The 21,920-nt window shown below is 44.3% G+C and overlaps 1 protein-coding gene across 14 annotated transcripts in view; it reads right to left on the reverse strand.

The window, feature by feature from the left end:
• DOCK9 (dedicator of cytokinesis 9) overlaps nt 1-21,920 on the reverse strand; it is a 414,823-nt gene that overhangs the window by 218,786 nt on the left and 174,117 nt on the right. For all 14 annotated transcript variants that reach the window (XM_068267974.1, XM_068267970.1, XM_068267967.1 and 11 more), the window contains exons 2-4: nt 14,932-15,048; nt 8,480-8,569; nt 5,492-5,574 (exon numbers count right to left, since the gene is read on the reverse strand). In XM_068267974.1, coding sequence (XP_068124075.1) covers nt 5,492-5,574; nt 8,480-8,569; nt 14,932-15,048 — 290 coding nt within the window. The remainder of the gene's footprint in view (nt 1-5,491; nt 5,575-8,479; nt 8,570-14,931; nt 15,049-21,920) is intronic.

Here is a 21,920-nt window from a genome sequence, read left to right on the forward strand (position 1 = left end):
TAGACTAGTATGGACATATGGGCGTGCCTGAGTAAGGTATGTGCAGAACAAGTAGAAGGAAAGTTACTGCACAGCTTTTTATCCCTCCATGCAGTAATGCTTTGTTCAGATGGGCATGCATAGAACTTACTCGCACATGCCCAATCAGGATGCACTTGTACATGGCCAGGAGCGTGGCCAGGGCACTTGTACATGGCCAGGAGCGTGGCCAGGGCACTTGTACATGGTAGTACACAAAAGTTGCTGGTTGCCCGGCACTCAGAAGTGGGGGATGAAGGAGTCTGCTGCACCTGTGCTGGTAAACAGTCCTGTCCCTTTAAAATCCTTGCTGAAACCTGGTTCCTTGCGTGCGGAAGCGTGCAAACAGGCTATAAGGTCAACACAATGTATGCAGTACATAAAGATCAGTCCGTGCACCGCTTCAATGAAACGCATTTAATCTTCCAATGGTAAAAATCAGCAAATGAATAGGCACATGTACACAGTCGGCTTCATGTTCTTATATACATGTTAAATACATCTGACCTGTGTCCTGGACGGGTGCGGGAGGGTGACCAGGGGATGATAGGACTGCGCGACCGCCATTTCGCGCCGATGCGGCGCTTGCTCACGTGCAGTAGTCCTTGGGCAAATGGCGGCGTGTACGGGCTTCCGTGATGTTGCCCGGAGGCCCCGCCCACCACGCACGCCATTGGCCCCTAAGTGTTGGATAGTGATTGTAAGGGAGAGTGGATGGGAGGAGCCCGGCTTATGACGTCTCCTTTGTTAGTGGTTGCCATGCCATTAAGGCACGCGTGTGCTAAAGTGACAGATCGCCAATCTTTGGCGAATTGAACTAAAGTGCATACTTTTAAATAACATCCTGTGGTTGTGCTCAAAAACATAAGGTGACTTTTGTGCATATCTCTTTTCATATACAAATTAAACTTGCAAACTTTTAGTGATTTCGTTGTGCCTTGTTAAACATTCCGCATCACACTGTGACAAGGTAACTATCTATGCTGTGCCTCAGCCCCCACTTGCTTTCTATCTTTAAAAAACAACTTTATTAGATTATCTATCTAAAACCACCCTCTAACCCTTATTAAAATCGCTATGAGGTTGGGAGATGATAGGAGAATGGAGTAATGTCCCTGGGCCCAAACCCTAAGTGTCTTACTGCGCACATTAAGGGGCGTGCACACCTCAATGCTCATTTTACTAAAGAAGTCCTCTGGTTCTAACCAGAGGATAAAAGTCCAAAGACCGGGAAGTGGGGAGGAAGAAACAGTTGGAGGACTCTTGATGTACCTCCAGGAGCAGAGCTTTCCTGCGCCTTTGTGGCACAGTGGGTTGCGAGGCGGTGTGTCTGCGTGGTGGTCCTGTCCTGGGGGGGGGGGGGGGAAGGCAAGCACCGCATGGGCACACATCCTTCCCCCTTGGGGTATCTACCTATCCCCCCAGGGCGACAGGCGGGGGCGTGACCTCCCCCCTCCCTGTGACCAACTAGGTCCCTTTACCATCCGCAGGCCAATATCGCCTGCCTCTCCCTGGTTCATCCCCTCAAGTACCCTACTCCAGGGTTATAGTGCTCCCCGGGCCTTTGACCTGCCGGGGAATGAATGCCTCTGGATCATATTACATGTCCATCAGGCCCCCTGCTCCTAGAGGTTAGTACAATAAAGGGAACGGGAAAGGGGAAAGGCAGAAAATGGGAACAGCTGCCAGACAGGACTCCTGTGTCTGGAGATGCGGTGCATGAAAAAGATTGCCCATGTCTCCATGGAGATTTTTATGTAGGCTCCTTATAGGCTAGTCCTACATCCAAGATTGCATGGGAAGAGGAAAAAGAAGAAGAGGAAGGGAAGTGGGAAGGGGAGAAGAACTAAAGGGGCGGGGGGGGGAGGAAAAGGGGGAGGAAGAGGGGACGGAAGGATGGGGGATCCCCCCAAAAAGTACACAAGGAGGGAAGGGAGGGGGGGGCACGTGGGTCGGGGTGTGATACCCTCCCCCCACACCCCGACCCACGTGCCCCCCCCCTCCCTTCCCTCCTTGTGTACTTTTTGGGGGGATCCCCCATCCTTCCGTCCCCTCTTCCTCCCCCTTTTCCTCCCCCCCCCCGCCCCTTTAGTTCTTCTCCCCTTCCCACTTCCCTTCCTCTTCTTCTTTTTCCTCTTCCCATGCAATCTTGGATGTAGGACTAGCCTATAAGGAGCCTACATAAAAATCTCCATGGAGACATGGGCAATCTTTTTCATGCACCGCATCTCCAGACACAGGAGTCCTGTCTGGCAGCTGTTCCCATTTTCTGCCTTTCCCCTTTCCCGTTCCCTTTATTGTACTAACCTCTAGGAGCAGGGGGGCCTGATGGACATGTAATATGATCCAGAGGCATTCATTCCCCGGCAGGTCAAAGGCCCGGGGAGCACTATAACCCTGGAGTAGGGTACTTGAGGGGATGAACCAGGGAGAGGCAGGCGATATTGGCCTGCGGATGGTAAAGGGACCTAGTTGGTCACAGGGAGGGGGGAGGTCACGCCCCCGCCTGTCGCCCTGGGGGGATAGGTAGATACCCCAAGGGGGAAGGATGTGTGCCCATGCGGTGCTTGCCTTTCCCCCCCCCCCCCAGGACAGGACCACCACGCAGACACACCGCCTCGCAACCCACTGTGCCACAAAGGCGCAGGAAAGCTCTGCTCCTGGAGGTACATCAAGAGTCCTCCAACTGTTTCTTCCTCCCCACTTCCCGGTCTTTGGACTTTTATCCTCTGGTTAGAACCAGAGGACTTCTTTAGTAAAATGAGCATTGAGGTGTGCACGCCCCTTAATGTGCGCAGTAAGACACTTAGGGTTTGGGCCCAGGGACATTACTCCATTCTCCTATCATCTCCCAACCTCATAGCGATTTTAATAAGGGTTAGAGGGTGGTTTTAGATAGATAATCTAATAAAGTTGTTTTTTAAAGATAGAAAGCAAGTGGGGGCTGAGGCACAGCATAGATAGTTACCTTGTCACAGTGTGATGCGGAATGTTTAACAAGGCACAACGAAATCACTAAAAGTTTGCAAGTTTAATTTGTATATGAAAAGAGATATGCACAAAAGTCACCTTATGTTTTTGAGCACAACCACAGGATGTTATTTAAAAGTATGCACTTTAGTTCAATTCGCCAAAGATTGGCGATCTGTCACTTTAGCACACGCGTGCCTTAATGGCATGGCAACCACTAACAAAGGAGACGTCATAAGCCGGGCTCCTCCCATCCACTCTCCCTTACAATCACTATCCAACACTTAGGGGCCAATGGCGTGCGTGGTGGGCGGGGCCTCCGGGCAACATCACGGAAGCCCGTACACGCCGCCATTTGCCCAAGGACTACTGCACGTGAGCAAGCGCCGCATCGGCGCGAAACGGCTGTCGCGCAGTCCTATCATCCCCTGGTCACCCTCCCGCACCCGTCCAGGACACAGGTCAGATGTATTTAACATGTATATAAGAACATGAAGCCGACTGTGTACATGTGCCTATTCATTTGCTGATTTTTACCATTGGAAGATTAAATGCGTTTCATTGAAGCGGTGCACGGACTGATCTTTATGTACTGCACTTGTACATGGCCAGGAGCGTGGCCAGGGCACTTGTACATGGCCAGGAGCGTGGCCAGGGCACTTGTACATGGCCAGGAGCGTGGCCAGGGCACTTGTACATGGCCAGGAGCGTGGCCAGGGCACTTGTACATGGCCAGGAGCGTGGCCAGGGCACTTGTAGATGGCCAGGAGCATGGTCAGGGAACTTGTACATGGCCAGGAGCGTGGCCAGGGCACTTGTACATGGCCAGGAGCGTGGCCAGGGCACTTGTAGATGGCCAGGAGCATGGTCAGGGAACTTGTACATGGCCAGGGCATGTCCAGGGCACTTGTACATGGCCAGAAGAAAAAAAAAAAAGGAAACTTCCTCACACATTCAATCAGGTTTGTAGGCAATAGAGTTAGACAACACCGGAGCGGGACCGGAGCTCTGCAGGAGGCGGGGGGAGCGCCGAGACTGACAGGAGAGAGGTAAACACAGCCCGCATAGCGTGGCTGTGATTTATGGGGTATTGCAGAGCGCAGGGGGGGGGGGGGGGCTTAGGGGCGATCTAGATAGCAACAGAGGCTGGGCTGTATAGACAGACCCAGCCTCTGTATGGGGATTTCATTCCCAGAACCCCGCCTCGAGTTCTCTTTCATGCCAGTGAAACAACTATGCACCGAGCTGTGATCTTACAGGAGAGAAGTACTTTAGTATGACTATTATCAATGAAATAGAACATTTAAACATACTGTATTATTTCATTACAATATGTCAGTAGTCTGATTCAATACATTTCTGCAGACTTATGATAACCAATAATTGGTTCGGTCTCTGTCTCCACAGCCTTGCTTTTAGTGATATGACTCAAACAGATTAGTACATCAACACTACCCTGACATATGGATAAAAAGGGTGCGTTTAGGCAGCTTTACCAGAACATACAACCATATACAGTATATGAACAGATGTTAAAGCATAACTTTCACATACACGCAATACCAGAGGCAGTTGTATACCTTCATTTTATTGCATGAATTGCATGCGTTTTGCTTTCTTATATGTTGACCTTTTCACACCAGTGTTTGGAAGTTGTAAAATTCAGTAACAAAAAAAGAGAACATACTAGAAATGGTCTAAAATTAGCAAAGCATACAGATATTTGGAGCAAACTTGTTTTTTATATTATTTATAGCTAAACAGTAATCATTTCAAGGCCAAGACAAGACTAAAGCTTTGAGGCATCCCCCAGGACACAGAGCTAAATTGTGGAAGCCTGGTTCCAATTAGCATTTAATTGCATATTTTAACTTTCACACTGCAGGAAGAACCCACAGGATACTGAAAGCTGTTTCCATAACTAGGATTTAGGGCAATCATCTCCCCGCTGATGCTCTGTTGTAGTGCAGACAACTGTTACTGACAATTACATCTTTACAGGCCCTTTGCATACTTATATGGAAAGAGGACAGCAGGGAAATGAGCTTAAGCAGGCAGAGCAAAGAAAGACTTGTAAAAAAAGAACATACACTTGAAGAATGGAATACATTCTAAGTTTATACTAAGTACAAAAAAAAACGGAAATTTCTAACTAGAATAATGACAGCATTATGGAAGGTGAAATGATTTCACCAGAGCCCTTGCAACGCTGCAAACGAACAAAATATAACCAGTCTTGGTCAGTTACCCATATCAGTTTCCAATATTCATGTCTAGAAGAAGAAAGTCGTTACACAGATACGCCATCTACCAAAAGACTGATCTCAATAAAATAAAAAAAAAATAAAAAAATTATATATATATATATATATATATATATAAAGTGGTAAAGTAGGACAGAAAAGAAGTCACCAATGCACACAACACGCCAGTATGAAGATCAACATGTGTACTTCAATATCCTCACAGCTTTTACTAGCAGGAACAGTGATGAGATACTTACTTTGGAAGCTGTCGGAAATCTCCAGAGTAATCTTCATATTTGTATGAAACAACATGCCAATCTGAGTTGTAGGTTTTGATGCACTAATAGGAAAGAAACGATATTAAAATGGCAGAGTACGCAAGACAATTTTATAAGAGACTTTGGTCCATATGCCATTAAACTTTTCTCCTGAGTAGTAGAAGTAGGTACTCATTTTTCATCTTTTCTTTGTAATAACAGTTCAGCACTTGAAAGAGTACCAAAAAGGTGAAAAAGTACTACCAAAATTATTTTTAGTATTTTCTTGCTCACTGGTGGCTTGAAATGCATTGTATTGACAAGGTGTGAAAAAACTCCAGAGAAAATAGGAATTGCATATGGGCCAATATATCTGAACAGCTCTAGGCCAGTTGCTCTCAAACTCTAAGACAGGGGTCTCAAACTCAATTTACCTGGGGGCCGCAGGAGGCAAAGTCAGGATGAGGCTGGGCCGCATAAGGGATTTCACAAAAAAAGTCCTCAAATGTAATTATTAACAGTTTTAATTATTTCTTCTGAAGATGAAGTGTCCTACCTTATAGTTCGCTTCAGTGCTCCCATTACAAGTAATCCGCCGTGTCCCCGCCGCAAAACAAGGCCTGCAGAGCCCCCAAATCGCCCGGGGGGCAGTCCGCCCGCATTTCCTGGAAGGGGCAGAGCTTTCAGCTTCAGCTCTGCCCCTCCTGACGTCAATCGCGGCGGATAGCCGCCTCTGCCCGCCCCTCTCACTCTTCCTTCAGAGAGGGGCAGGTAGAGGCAGCGATCCGTGCGGCGATTGACGTCAGGAGGGGCAGAGCTACAGCTGGAAGCTCTGCCCCTCAGCGCAGTCGTGGATGTTTGCCCGGGGGATTTGGGGTCTCTGCAGCCCTCGTTTAGCGGCGGGGATGCAGCGGATTACTTTGGAGCACTGAAGCGAACTATAAGGTAAAATAGTTTGCTTCCGTGTCTCTTTTGCTTGTGCCGGCGCGGGCCACAAAATATTGTACAGAGGGCCGCAAATGGCCCGCGGGCCACAAGTTTGAGACCCCTGCTCTAAGACCTGCCATCCAAAGGAATGACAGACTTCTTGCAAGTATCCTACATCAAGGTAGAGTACCCCTGGACCCATCAAAAGTACATGTTTAGAACCTAGGCTTTAACAAACCAATCATACTGCTGCAGTTAAAAATGCCCTTCCTTTTTTGGCACATTATACCAACTTTTTACGTTCAGTTTTGCTTATTTTAAAGTGCTGTACGTGTGCTTTATATTGACAACAATAGTTCCTCAGCCATGGGTGCATGAAAATTCATGTTACGTGCAGAAACGCTGCGTAACATGTTGGTGCTTTATAAATACAATAAATAAATAAGTGTGAATAGCCCCTAAGAACAAAGCATGTGACTAGCACAAATGTTAACTTGGGGGATCTCCATTTATGTAACAACAATTAGCAGCTATAGGCCACTTTCAATACAAGGTGTCTGAACTGGACACAGCTGATGTACTCAAAACTAGATCCAACATCTGAACTCAAAGATGAGAAGGTGAGTATCAAAGTTAGGCCGTATTTCAGGAGGATTAAGGGAAAGGATTGTGGTATGTGTATCAGTCAGGGTTAGGAGATTATGGTTAGGCATAACAAAGGACTGTACATTAGTGGCAAATCGAATATTGCCAACAGAACCGAAATTTAATCCACCTCACACAGCAACCTAATTACCAGGTGGTCCAATCAAACATATAACCCTAATTCTGCTGATTAAGTTGATTTATGATTATGTATATACAACACAAAGGAGTGCACTACAGCTATAACCAAAGCCATCTTGTGCCCAAGTGCTGAATCTTGTGATGATGTATAAATAGGTGAGGCCTGAGTGTTGTATGAGACTCATCACTTCTGCTCTATATATTTTGCATGTCACTGAGAAAGTGCTGCAGCAGGGGGCTTAGCAAGAGTATGTACATCTAAGGAGTATTCATCTAGATTACAAAAAACTGCTCTACAAAACTCTCTTCAGTAATAGGAGTGCATGCAATTAAAAACGCAGAAAGAAGCAGGATACAGTATTCACTAAAACCTGTGTAACGCCTAAAAATGACCTGGATCCTAGGAGGATTTTCCCCCACAAATTAAAGAATATTGCTTAAACACATTAATGAATCACCTTAAAGTTACATGGCACTAATGTAATTTTTTTTCTTAAAGAGAACCAGAGCCAGGTGTCAAAAAGTGAAAAAAATCCAGGGGGTTGCCAGATAAGGTAGCATCCTTTATTTCCTCTCCCCACCTCTCCTATCTCCAGGAATCCTGTAGTTTCGCTTTGGTGACCTTTGGGGTCACAAAGATGGAGAAGCAGTGCCTGTGCTCTACTCTGAGGGCACAGCACTGATTGACGTGGAGGGAGTGGGGAGTAAGCAGAAAATGCCTGTTAGAAGGCTGTGATAGGCGGGGAAGGGACGTTATGCAGGCGTTCCTATCCTGCATAGAGATGCCCCTTCCCAGTTAGTGTGCCGATACCCCCTTACCCACGAGAAAGCTTTACTTTTTCTTGAACAGATCATCAGGGGGCGCTGTGTGGCTGATATTGTGATGATACTCCTCCCACAGTGTGATGTCAGCACCTAGGTACTGACAACACACTATGGGAGTCTTGTTGCATTGTGGGAAATAACTGTTTCCAACTGCCAAAAAGCAGCATCTCGTTCTACAGATATCACCTGCCAGAAGTAAAGATGTCGCCATGTGATAAATGTCAGAATGTAAGTCAGGGAGAGGAAAGATTTTACAATGAGCAAACACTGACTAAATCATTTATACATAATTATTGTAAAAGTTAAGCATTTTTTTCCCATCACGTTATTTTCACTGCAGTTCCTCTTTATGCTCTTTAGGACCACAGGTTTCAGGCCATCCTGCATTAGGTGATCGCAGAGTGGTTAAGTGTAAATAGGTTACATTTCTCCTTGATAACAATTTCTCACCTCTGTGACAAAAAGACTTTGAGCTTCTTTTTCTGCATTGTCTGGAACAGTTGAACATATATACCGACCCTGGCGCCTTAAAGTTGATATCTACAATGGAAGAAGACATTTATAAATTATTTTAGTCAACTATTGTACACAATGCAAGATTTTAAATAAGGATAGAATGTAAATTTAGCTTTGATCATAAACTGATTAACTGCCATTCTAAAGGTCTGTACAAACACTACACTAAACTCAGCTGAAACAGATCGTCACCACAGCCGAGAATAGAGTGTACATGGGTGTCCCCCCAGCCCAGAATGCTGGCTCACCTGCTAAAAGCCCTTCCGTTGTGCTATCATCCCTCCTCCATAGACACGGACGCATCAGATCACAGACATTTGGGCACCCATTATCAGCGAAAGTTTGGGCACCGCCATAGGAGCCCACTCAAATATTGGCATTAAGAAGAAATTTGGGTGCCCTCAGTGCCTAAATTTGGGTGCCCGCAGTGTGTGAGAGAGTGCAGGGAGGCGGGGGAGCGGCCGAGTACAGACATTGCTGCCCAATGGCAGCTGGGGAAGAGGTGTTAGGAACCCCCTGGTGGGCATTTTGCAGGAGATATTCTCCTGCTACAGATGCCCCTACCCCTCGAGATTGACAACAATCTGAATGTTGCCAATTTCAGGAGGTCACAGCACGGCGCGGGAGAGAGAGGTGCATGAGGGACACAGGGCATGTCATGGACCAGGGAACATGCTTCTGTGTCCCATCTGCCCCCTCCTATGCCACCTCAGGTTCACTTGAAGGTTAGCTGTGGGGGGTGGTGTGAAGGTTAAGCATCAGTAGAGGGAGGGTAAGTGTGAGTATAGGGTTATGTTTGGCTATTATTTAATATGATTTTTTTTCTCTGTGCATCACTCTGCAATAGGAGAGCAAGGCTCTGTAACATCACTCTGCAATAGAGGTTAGTGTTAACCATCAGGGAGTGTTACAGGTCAGTGTTAGGAATTAGAGTGGGGGAGGTTAGTGTTAAGCAAAGGACAGGAGAGGTTAGTATTATGCATCGGAAAGAGGTAGGTTAGGTGTTTGAGGTGGGAAGGTCAGAGTGAGATGAGGCCAGTATGATGATGGTTCACCAGTCTACAGGCTTCTCACTATTTTCATTAAAATACAACAGCATGCAGCAGGCATCAACAGGTGGTGCTGTCCTAGCGATCCACAGCTGAGTAAGGAGAGGACAGCGCCACCTGATGACATATGCTGCTTGCTGTTGTACTTCAATGAAAATAGTGAGATGCCCGCGGACCGGCACGGACTGGCACTGGGCCATAGATCAGGGGTTGTTGGAGATCCCTGAACTTGCACAGTAGCACGTAGATGTGCATCTCCAGCTTACTGTGCAGGTGCAGTTCAGCCGCGTGGCCCAGGGACAGATCTAGACCAAGTTGCGCCTGGCGCAAGGTCAGGTTTGGCGCCTAAAGGTCAGGTTTTGGCGCCTAAACTGCCATTAATTTTGCCGCCTTTTTAAGAATTCAAAAAACTGCGCCTGGGGCAAGAGACCCACTCGCCCCCCGCCCTAGATCCGTCCCTGGCGTGGCCATATAGAAGATATGCAACAAGCTCTTCACGGATATATTCCTGGGTTCCCACACAGCAACAGCATGGGCCAGGAAGACATGGGAAGCCCCCACAGAATCCAGAGGCTTACCTCTTTTCAGGAAAAAATCTTTATTTTAAGGTTCATCTCTGGTACACTTTAAGTATAAGTACATTAACACGTGAAGGATACACTGAAACCAATCAGTGTCCTGAAAAAGCATTCTCCGCCACTTCCGAGCTGACATCTGGGCTTTCTTACACTGGCATTATTATTATTTTCAAAGAAGGGACGGATGCAGAGGCTTCCAGTACCTTTGTACTCATGAGGGCCTGGCTTCCTGCTTTTGGGTCCACAGATTTCTGAGATTGTTATCACCATAATGTTAAACAAATACATGGGGGTAAAAATAAATAGCAGGAAGCTTTCACCGAGGAAATGGATTGAGCAGACTTAAAGGGTTTAAAGGAAAAAAATAGAAAAAGGTTTGTCTTCTAAAAGCGCTGATACCTGATGCAACACATTCATGTAAACAAAATATGGACAGAAATCTGTATGGATTAAATGTGAAGAGGCTCAAACAGCAACGAAAAGCATCTCGTTAGCGGAAAATGTAAGCTAAAAAGCCAACCCGTGATCTTGTACACAAGATATGAAAACATTATTGCATGTAATGGCTGAGCAAGGGAGTGAATCAGCAATAGCCACATATATTCATGCAACGCAGTCTGTGCCAAACCATCTGGGATGAATTTAGATTTGTCATGTAACATTTACTTATACTATGCACATTTCTTATTCACACACAGCCAAGCCTCATTCTAGAGACACACTGGCAGAATTTAGTTTGATCATACTGTATGAACCAACAAGTCAGCTGGTTTATCGAAGGAAATCAGCAATTTAAGCGTACCCGAGAAGATATGAAGAGATAGGCATGTATAGTGCCAAGCATACAAATACCTAGGCTGTGTTCCTTTTTTCTTTTTATGCCTGGAAGAGTTAGAGCTGGTTAACAGTATGAGCATGTTGAGTTTCTTTTTTAAAGGGAACCTTAACTGTGGGGGGGAAAAGAAGCTCACTTACCTGGGGCTTTGCCAAGCCTCCTGCAGCCGGCCTGTGCCCGCGCCGGTCCTTCGGTGCCCTCATGTCTCCCTCCGCGGCTAAGTTTCGTTTTCGGCCGACTGCCAGTCGTCCTCCGGCAAAGCGTGTCCTTCTTCCGTATTATTCCCTGACATAAAGTGCCGTAAAGCGCGTCATCCGGATGCGCTATACGGCTGGGTATGCGTTCCATGGACGCGCTTTATGTCAGGGAATGCGGATGAAGGACACGCTTTGCCGGAGGACGACTGGCAGTCGGCCGAAAACGAAACGTAGCCGCGGAGGGAGACCGGAGGGCACCGAAGGACCGGCGCGGGCACAGGACGGCTGCAGGAGGCTTGGCAAAGCCCCAGGTGAGTGAGGTTTTTTTTCCCCACAGTTAAGGTTCCCTTTAACTTGCTAGCAGTTGTAAAAGCGCTGTAAAAGTTTTTGTGTAATGAAATACTATGCGATTGTATTCACATGAGCGATAAACGTTTTTTCCTAATCACTAAAGTGGGTCCTGTACCATTTTCTTTGCGATTGCGCTTCAGTGCAAGTTGGAAGAAAAATCCCAAATCCCTTTAAAAACACGTTGAACAGCGATTTTGTGAACGTTTTTCAAGCAAATCTGCTTTAAAAGACATTCAGTTCCGGGTCAGAGTGCACTTCCTGTTTGTCTGCACAGACAAAATCACAAATAAAAAACTCACACATAATTTGCAAAAAAACATAAATCACTTTGAAAATGCCAGGAATTACTTAACAAAACCGCTCACAAAAGCGTTAAGCGCTTGCGTTTTGTAGTTTGAACTAGGCCTTAGGGCTTGTTTCCACTTAGTGTCAATTTGCATTGCGAAAATTCGTAATAGCACTTAAACTAAAGCAGTTCAATGGAGTGATTTCCATTAAATGCCTTTTTTAAAAATGCATTCCGATTCAGAAAAAATATGGATCACATGCTGCAGATTCTCACACCCAGCATCTATTTCTCAAATAATGAACGTCAATTGATGCTAGGCCCACATGAAACTTTGCATTAAAAATGCACAAAAATTGCATAAGGAAGAATGTATGTGAAATATTAGGTGTGCAAGCAACATTTTCACAACAGTCACAACCTCACTGAAAAGGAATTACAGCCATAAAACGCTTTCCTGGAAGAGAACATCTTCTTAGTGCAGTGAATAGATAAAAAGGTCAATAGTTCATATATTTTGGTTTAGAACGCTCTGATATACTAGCCTAAAAATCATTACGCTTAACAGAGCACAATGGATGAGAATGGATCCTATTAAGGAATAGGATCCATTCACATCAGTTAATTTGTAATGGAGCCGTTCATTGTGTTATGGCAAGCGGAACGCAAGGATGGGTACAAATTTTTTTTGCGGATCGAACGGATGCGACAATGGCGATGGAATCAATGCCAGCCTATGAGAACAACATTCTTCGCTTAGGGGTGTACTCACTTTTAACATCCCCAAATCCCTAAAAGTTCTTAGAAGACAATTGAAGACAAAGAGAGCTGTACTTAAAACAAATATATGTACTGTCTGAAGCTACGCCAAAAGCACCTTGCTGTGAGTAACAATATACTATCATTTTCTATGTAGTTTCAGACCAGGCCTTCGGTCATGCTAATATTTAGAGTTTGAGTGCCTGGAAAGCTTTCGGAGATTAAACCTCACTGTGACAGAACTTGTCTATTGTCACTGACAAAAGGCGGAAATACTATTACGCTCTCTGACATTACTTCTACAATCCAAACATTTTTACAAGATTCAAAAAACTTTGGCTACTACAGAGATCAAACAAAATTTGCTAAAGAGAACAGCACCGGAAAAAAGTGAGTTTTAAATTATTTTGATATATTTTTATAAGAAACTACCTATGGCAATGATTGAAAATGCATAAAAATAAAGTAACAGGCAGGTGAATGCTTGCTGTTATACATACTTTAATGGTGCCCATACGCAGTACAATAAAAACTTTCGATTTTCCCGTTTATTCGATCACAACGATCAAATCGAATGAAAGTCAAAGAGTATTTTCTTTTGCTATAAAAATCCGATCAGACAAATCTTTATATTCAATCTAACGGAATAATCAAACAAAATCTACTCGAAAAAAAGAGAAAAGAAGTAAGCATTGAGAAAAGAAGAAAACATTGTCCAATGTATGGGCACCATTAGACTAGTTATTACCCACACTCTGTCTTTACTTGGGCAAAGAGTCTTTCATGGTAAACTGTTAGGTCCTATACCCACTGAGTGCTGCATCTGTTTCTGAATCAGACGCGACACCCGTGCTGCTGCAAAGCCTCAGCTGAATAGCTAGAGCTGTGCCATGCACAGCTATAGGAATTTGAATGGGTGCCGACCAGAATCCCACCAGCAAGCAATTCAGGTAGGCTGCTGGTGTCTGAATAGGCAGCATTTCTCTGTCCGCCAAGCATGCGGAGAATCGCTGTGTATTCGGAATTAGTGGAAACGGACCCTTAGCAGAAAACAACTCGGAATATTAACTTACATGAGAAACCGTGTTCTATTAGAAGTATGAATTTATTGTTGTTTATTGTATTTTGTGCAGTTTTTTTTATTTTAGGTAATTTCCTATAAAATTAATTATAATAAGTTATCAAAAATAATCCAAGAGAGAGGAAAAGGGGGGGGCTGGAAGCCATGTCGCTAGCTATGTGAGGATGGGTGACGTAGTGATCATTAAATACCCTCCTTTCTGGAAGGGGGGGGGGGGGGGGAATATTTCCACTGTACAACAAACAAATTATTGAACTAAACTATGGCAACTCAAGAAGTGGTAGAATAGCTATCTAGGGGTATGTTTATTTTTTAGTATTTATGTCCATTTCCGATTCACCCTACTCTAGTGCAGATTGCTTCTTCCAACTTTGAAAATGACTGAAAATCTGTTCATGAAGTCTCAGGCCTAGTGCTCACTAGAGTGCTTTCAGTAGCAATTATGCTTTCTAGGAATCCTGTTGATTCTAAAAGCAATTTTGCCACTGAAGGCTATGGGAGTGAGCCCACAGCAGCGTTGCGATTGCAAGTCGATCACAAAAGCACTCCCTGAAGCATTTTCCCCCTTTCCTAGAGATTGCCAATAACGGCAAAATCCCAAATGCAGATTTTTGAGATTCGGAAATAGTTTGCGATATCCAAATCGCCAAATGCTTCTGCAAGTTGGCGCCCAGTGTCAGAAGGTCTTGCATTTATAGATGTGGCAGTAACCAGTATTTAACTCTGTGATAGTCCTACGGTAAACAGGCTCCCAGGCTGGTCCTTGTGCAGAGGGAGTCTATTAATGCAGAGGAGTCTATTAATCTTTTGCTGCTCTGATAGAAGTCAGAGAGCTCGTCTATAACAGATCTCATAGAAGTCAGAGAGCTTGTCTATAACAGACCAAGTCACAGAGGCAAACAGGCAATTAGAGCCACTCCATCCACAAAGCTCTCTGACTGGCTGACAGAATAATCATGTGACAAGTGTGCAATGCACCATTGTCGCTGTGCATTTCCTCTGCTTTACTTAGAAGCAGAGAGGGATACTATGTAACAGAAAATGCTATCAGCTTTTAAAGTAAATACAACCCCCCCCCCCCCCCCCCCCCCCCCCAAGACCCAAAACATCACTTAATCAACGCTTATATAGCAGAGTGCACAATGCCACCGAGAGGCTGCAAAGAAAGTTACTTGTCTGAGCTGACACTTGGCTGAGTGCTTCTATTGGAACCACATGGTTAAAGATCCCATTTGCAAAGTAATATTTACCTGAAAGTCATCATATGGAAAAAGGAGCATCTCCCGTAGTGCATCGTTCAGTATTTGTGTTTTCTTCTGTACAATGACATTCTCATAGTCAATGGGTTCAATGAGCTTTGGCTTTGCCTGGAAAATAAAAGAAGTATATTTTGCATTGAAAAGGTTTGTTGTTTACACTAGTGAATTATGTATTTGGCATTTTAATGAAACATTCAACTAACATACGGCACATGTAAGGAGTTAAGATAATCCCCTCCTTTTCAATGGGCCAATTATTCACTCCATTACATTTTTTGTTCATCTCTTAATTACCTTGAAACATGGTTTCAAAATGCCTTTATAAATAAGCTGTAGTGACCATGAGTTCAGCTAAGACTGTTCACATTGGCATAAAACCGGTCCATTTAGTGGAGCTATATGGACTGGATCCTAATGGAGATGACAGATCCTATGTTTAATCAATAGGTTCTGTTCACATTGCTATATTAGAACGGTTCCATTTGGACCAGAAGTTTGGGGAAGTTGCGCTAATTCTGGAGTGATGGGCAGGGTCGCGTTGACCGCACACTAACAGAATGGATCAAAAACTGATGTCCAAAAAAAACTGATGCTTTTCACAGATCATTTTTTACGCGGATCAGTTTTTGATCTGTCCAGCGTGAACAGGGCCTAGTAAAGGTATTCGATTAGCATTTTTACTAACAACTGATATCCACCCCCAAAACAACTTTAGCTTTTATGTTATTTTTTGCTGCATGCATTTATACAATGTTTTTGTAACACCACTGAAAATCCAGGATCATGTAAAAGGTATCCCTTTGTGCAAACATTTAACAGACAATACTACAGATCCAAGGTTCAGTCACATTTCTTCCATACACTTGAGACTGAAAGAGACACTGAAGAGGAAAATAATATAATGAATTGGTAGTGTAGTACCTAGTACGGGTAATTTACTATAACATTAGTAGCAAAGAAAATATTCTTATTTTTTTATTTTCAGTTATATAGAGTTTAACATTGCATAACATTGCATCATTCTCTAATATTTGCAGTTTACACACTACTCAGCATTCTAAATTATTTTACAGAGCAGGCCAGTGAACTATTGACCTGTCCTCTGCAGAGAAACAAATACAGTGACTGACAGTTGAGATAACAAGCTTCAAAAGACAGAGCTCTCTGCAACTTTGAAAGTGGTGGAGCTCAATGGCTCTTTTGCATAGATAACAACTGGAGTTTCTTAACTCTTCCTGTACTGGAAACAATATTAGACTTATGTCTCTGCTCTTAACCTCCTCAGCGTTCTATTGAGATCGCCAGGGAGGCTGCGGGAGGGTTTTTTTTTAATTAAAAAAAAACTATTTCATGCAGCCAACTGAAAGTTGGCTGCATGAAAGCCCACTAGAGGGCGCTCCGGAGGCGTTCTTCCGATCGCCTCCGGCGCCCATAATAAACAAGGAAGGCCGCAATGAGCGGCCTTCCTTGTTTTGCTTAGATCGTCGCCATGGCGACGAGCGGAGTGACGGCATGGACGTCAGCCGACGTCCTGACGTCAGCCGCCTCCGATCCAGCCCTTAGCGCTGGCCGGAACTTTTTGTTCCGGCTGCGCAGGGCTCAGGCGGCTAGGGGGTAGAGATGGGAAGTTCGGATCTTTTCAATGATCCGGATGATTCGAATCGGATCATTGAAGAGATCCGGATCTTTGATCCGAATCTCGGATCATTTTACTACCGGAAGCATTCGGGGGTGAAATGAACAGCAGGACAGGTCTGTGGACAGGAGAAGGGGAGGGGGGTGGACACACAGAGAAGGGGAGAAGATGGACAGAGGGCAGGGAGTGGACAGAGAAGGGAGGAGGGACGAGCAGAGTGCAGAAATGTTTGCACGTAATACCCACATGCTGAAGTCATATGCTTTATATGTATTCACCTATATGTTCATCTGTACACTTTGAAAGAAAAGGTCGCACAGTGAAAGAAAGCATTCCCAGAAGATAAGTGCAGCTGTTTAGTGCGGAGTGCAGGAGGATTATATTGCCTTTCAATCACACTGTCTGCAAAGTTACTGAGCTGAGCCAAAAGCTTCCAATGTGTTCACTGTGCACAACTACGGAACAGACAGCCTGTAATGGGCAGACACATTGCAGCCAGTATGTGTGCTCTACACATATCTGACAGTGGCACCCATGTCCCCTCTCTCTCATCTACCTGTCTCCCTGCAAGGCTGCCTCCCATCCAACAGAGCGATCCCTGCTTCCAGGACCCCGCTGCCCGCTTGAGAGGGGGCGTGTCGCTCCTGGCCCCGCCCCTTTTGCGATCCGAATCGTTCATTTTGATGATTCGGATGATCGACTCATAAAATAGATTCGGATCAAAGATCCGAATCGTTCATGATCCGGACAATAGGGGGGCCCTCTTTCGTCGCTGCTCGCGGCGAATCGCCGCAGAGCGGCAGCGATCAGGCAGCACACGCAAAAGTGCCGGCTGCGTGTGCTGCACTTTATTTGATAAAAATCGGCCCAGCAGGGCCTGAGCGGCAGCCTCCGGCGTGATGGACGAGCTGAGCTCGTCCATACCGCTCAGGAGGTTAATGTATTTTATTTCTTAGCTGTACCATACAAATATCAATTTTTTTTCGTTTCAGTGTCTCTAACTATTGACCCACATAAGCTATTTCTACAGAGACGTACAAAAATCAAGATGATCTGCGTCTTTATACTGAAATTCAACATAAACGTCCCAAAGCCTTTCTTTTCATATAGCTCACTGTCAGCCCGTCACAGATATCACATGGAATAGTGGGAGGGATAGGCTGAATACCACATGAAACGTATACCTACTGATATTACTGGTTTTTCATCTCAATGCTCGTCTTTATCGAGAACACTATAAAAATATGAAAATACAGGCCAGAATTGTCAAAGCTCCATATTCTCAAAAGATATTGCTGCTAGACCTCTAGCAGAGGAAGTTAAGGCAATCCAGTCTCATGTTAATAGAAACGCTCAAACGCTGTTGCAGCTGACACAAGAATAACTTTGAATACAGATCGACTTTGGGTCAAGGGCCAACAGTTCCTTTAGTGAAGATGCAAGAAGCCCTGTGTAGTTTGTGACCCAGCAATGGGTTAGATACTAATCTGAGTTTTTATGTGAAACTGGAAGCGGTTTCCAATATAAACAGACTACTTCAGAGTATTGCTATGTAGACACATTAAATCTACAACAGAAATTAAATTCCTACAAAATATGACCATCAGAATTGGATTAACTTGGTGAAAAGCAATTTATATCCAAGGAACAATTCATCTTCTCCAGAAAGCAGACTTATCTCAATAATAAAATACTTTCACTTCCGCATCTCATGGGGAAAGAAGTTTAAAGCTCCTCTTAACTGCACACATTAGCAAAGCCTAATCACGCTATACCACAGCCTTAGTAACAGTACTTGCTTTCCTAGGAAACTGCCCAAGCAGAAAAAAGCCCCGTCACATGTTGCCAACAGCGGGCTCACATTTTCTTCCACAGACTTCACCTTCTGAAGCTGTCTTTTAATCTCAGCAAGCTTTATTTCTGTGCGTGAGAGATAGCAGGAATCTTACATTCCTCCATTATCTCTAATCAATCCTTAAGCTGTCAGCACCAAGTCAAAGCACTCATAATTACCTTCTATGAAGGGTGTAAACTCTTACAAATAAACGTAAGACTTAACTTGTAAGACGTTAATGTCCTAAGAAATGTGGAGCAGTTGGTGTGGCCAGACACGAGAACAGTTCATGCAGAAAGAGAAGTCCGCACACACCTTCAATGTCAAAAATCTTTTTAGTTTATTGAATATTTAAAACATTGGTGAAAAAGGCTTACAAGTTTCGGGCCTATATCTGGCCCTTAGTCATAGCCTGATACAAATGTATTCAACAAACATTTATATATGCAAAACCACTCCCCTGCACATGCAAGTGAGGGAACAGGTGGAAGCAATCAACGGCATGGATTATCTGTTTAATTTTAAATTGGACTTTTAGTTTTTCAGAAAATCGATTTAAAAACAAACAAAATGGCTTTTAAACTTGTATAAACAGGTACAAAGGGCAGAGGTGACAGAGCGGGTCACTGGAGGTACAGTCCCTATCTCGTTCGTTAACCGGGGACTACGTGTGTGTGTGTGCGTGCGTGCGCACACACAGTATATTCTGGTGCTACTACCTTTTAACCCTTGAAAATCTTCTGAAAAGTCAGGTGTCATTGATGCCGGGTGATACGCCCTATCCTGTTACCGCCTCTCAGATCTCACTGCTGAGGACTGTAGTGAAGCGTCATGTGCGAGATCTTAGAGGCAGAGAAGGAGGTAAACAGGATACAAGGGTGGGCCAGAAGGGTTGAAAGAGGCATGTTTTATGGGCACAGCATGATCTATCCTTTCCATACCACTCTGATAAACAGGCAGACAAGGAGAGCTGACCAATCCAATTAGGGAGAGGGAGAGTTGACCAATGTAACCAGTCAATCGCCTGTATAGTGTTATATACTGGGTACCACCATATAGTACAGCAACAGTACATGATGCCTTTTTAAATTTTTATTTGGGGAAGAGGGGTAGACTTATATGGCGAGTAAAAGTTGGGGGGTCGTCTTATACACTCAGTCTTTTACGCTGGAATATACGGGGTGTGTGTGTGTGTGTGCATATGTAATTATGTATGTATTGTATGTATGTATGTATGTATGTATGTATGTGTGTGTGTATGCATATGTATGTATGTATGTATGTGCGTGGTGCGTGTGTGTGTGTGTGTGTGTGTGTGTGTGTGTGTGTATGTATGTATATGTATGTATGTATGTATATGTAAGCATGTATGTGTATGTATGTATATATGTATATGTATGCATGTATATGTATGTGTATGTATGTATGTGTATGTATGTGTATGTATGTATGTATATGTATGTATGTATGTATGTATGTATGTATGTATGTATGTATGTATGTATATATATATATATATATATATATATATTATATATATATATATATTTTTTTTTTTTTTATTACACACATACATACATACATACATACACAAGTACAGACCAGTTTGGACACCTTCTCATTCAAAGAGTTTTCTGGTACTTATCGTTAGCCGGGCGCATCCGGCAGGTGGCGCTGTTGTAGCGAATTTCGATGCGCTGTTGTATCTAATTCCCATTCATAGTTACTGAACGTAGTACTGTGTGAATGGAAGCGCCGCAGGTGGCGCTAATTTCATTGTTGATACGTAACGATACAGTGTGTTAATGTCAACGAATATACATTGTATTTGAAGTGGCCGGAATAAAATGAAGGCGGCGGCAATGTAACACATGAAGCCGCCGCCTTCGTCTGTTCTTCTTCTTCTCCCCCCTTTGCCCTCTCGCTTGTATACAATGCTGCCAGCCTGCGGGGACATGCGTGTCCCCCAGAGTCGTTCGTCGCAGCAGGGAAGCCTGCTTGTTTCCTTGCGACGAACGACTGTGGGGGGACACGCGTGTCCCCCCCCCCCCCCCCCAGCTGGCAGTGTTGTATAGAAGCGAGAGGGCAAAGGGGGAGAAGAAGAACAGACGAAGGCGGCGGCTTCATGTGTTACATTGCCGCCGCCTTCATTTTAATTCCAGCCACTTCAAATACACCTGTATATTCGTTGCCATTAACACACTGTATCGTTACGTTGCGTATCAACAATGTAATTAGCGCCACCTGCGGCCACCTGTTACCATAGTAACTATGAATGGAATTAGATACAACTGCGCATCGAAATTCGCTACAACAGCGCCACCTGCCGGATGCGCCCGGCTAACATATAAGTACCAGTTTTCTTTATTTTCATGACTATGAATATTGTAGATTCACACTGAAGGCATCCAAACTATGAATTAACACGTGGAAGTATAGTAAATAACCAAAAAGTGTGAAACAACTGAAAATGTCATATTCTAGGTTCTTCATAGTAGCCACCTTTTGCTTTGATTACTGCTTTGCACACTCTTGGCATTCTCTTGATGAGCTTCAAAAGGTAGTCACCTGAAATGTTTTTCACTTCACAGGTGTGCCCTGTCAGGTTTAATAAGTGGGATTTCTTGCCTTATAAATGGGGTTGGGACCATCAGTTGCGTTGTGGAGAAGTCAGGTGAATACACAGCTGATAGTCTTACTGAATAGACTGTTAGGGCTGGTGCACACCGAGCGGCTTTTTCAGCGTTTCTGCAGCCGCTTGCGGCTGCGGATCCGCTTGGTCAATGTATCTCAATAGGGTGGTGCACACCAGAGCAGGAGGCGTTTTGCAGAAACGAAAAATGCCGGGGTGAGGCATTTTTTGGATTGCGGATGCGTTTCTGCCTCAATGTTAAGTATAGGTTAAACGCAAACCGCTCTGAAAAACGCCTGTTCAGAGCGGTTTTGCAGGCGTTTTTGTTACAGAAGCTGTTCAGTAACAACTTTACTGTAACAATATATGAAATCTACTATACTGAAATCCGCTGCAGCAATCCGCAAAACGCCATAGAAAAATAAGAAAAAGCATTTCAAAATCTGCTAGCATTTTGCGGATCTGCTAGCGGTTTTTGGTGTGCACCGGGCCTTAGAATTTGTATTATGGCAAGAAAAAAGCAGATAAGAAAAATAAGTGGCCATCATTACTTTAAGAAATGAAGGTCAGTCAGTCTGAAAAATTGGGAAAACTTTGAAAGTGTCCCCAAGTGCAGTCTCAAAAACCATCAAACGCTACAAAGAAGTCTAACATGCGGACCGCCCCAGGAAAGGAAGAACAAGGGCTTGATTCACAAAAGAGTGCTAACTGTTAGCACCGCCGTTTTCACCCAAATGTTCGCGTTTACGCGCAATTGCGATTTTTTACGCGTAATTAAACGTTTTGCGCGCAAACGCAAATTTTCGCGTGAAATCATTCTAGTTTTCGCGCAAAAATTCACGTTTGTGGACAATAACGATTTTGCACGAAAATTCGCA

The sequence above is a fragment of the Hyperolius riggenbachi genome, chromosome 2, assembly GCF_040937935.1.
Source record: "Hyperolius riggenbachi isolate aHypRig1 chromosome 2, aHypRig1.pri, whole genome shotgun sequence".
In the NCBI taxonomy this organism is placed as follows: Eukaryota; Metazoa; Chordata; class Amphibia; order Anura; family Hyperoliidae; genus Hyperolius; species Hyperolius riggenbachi.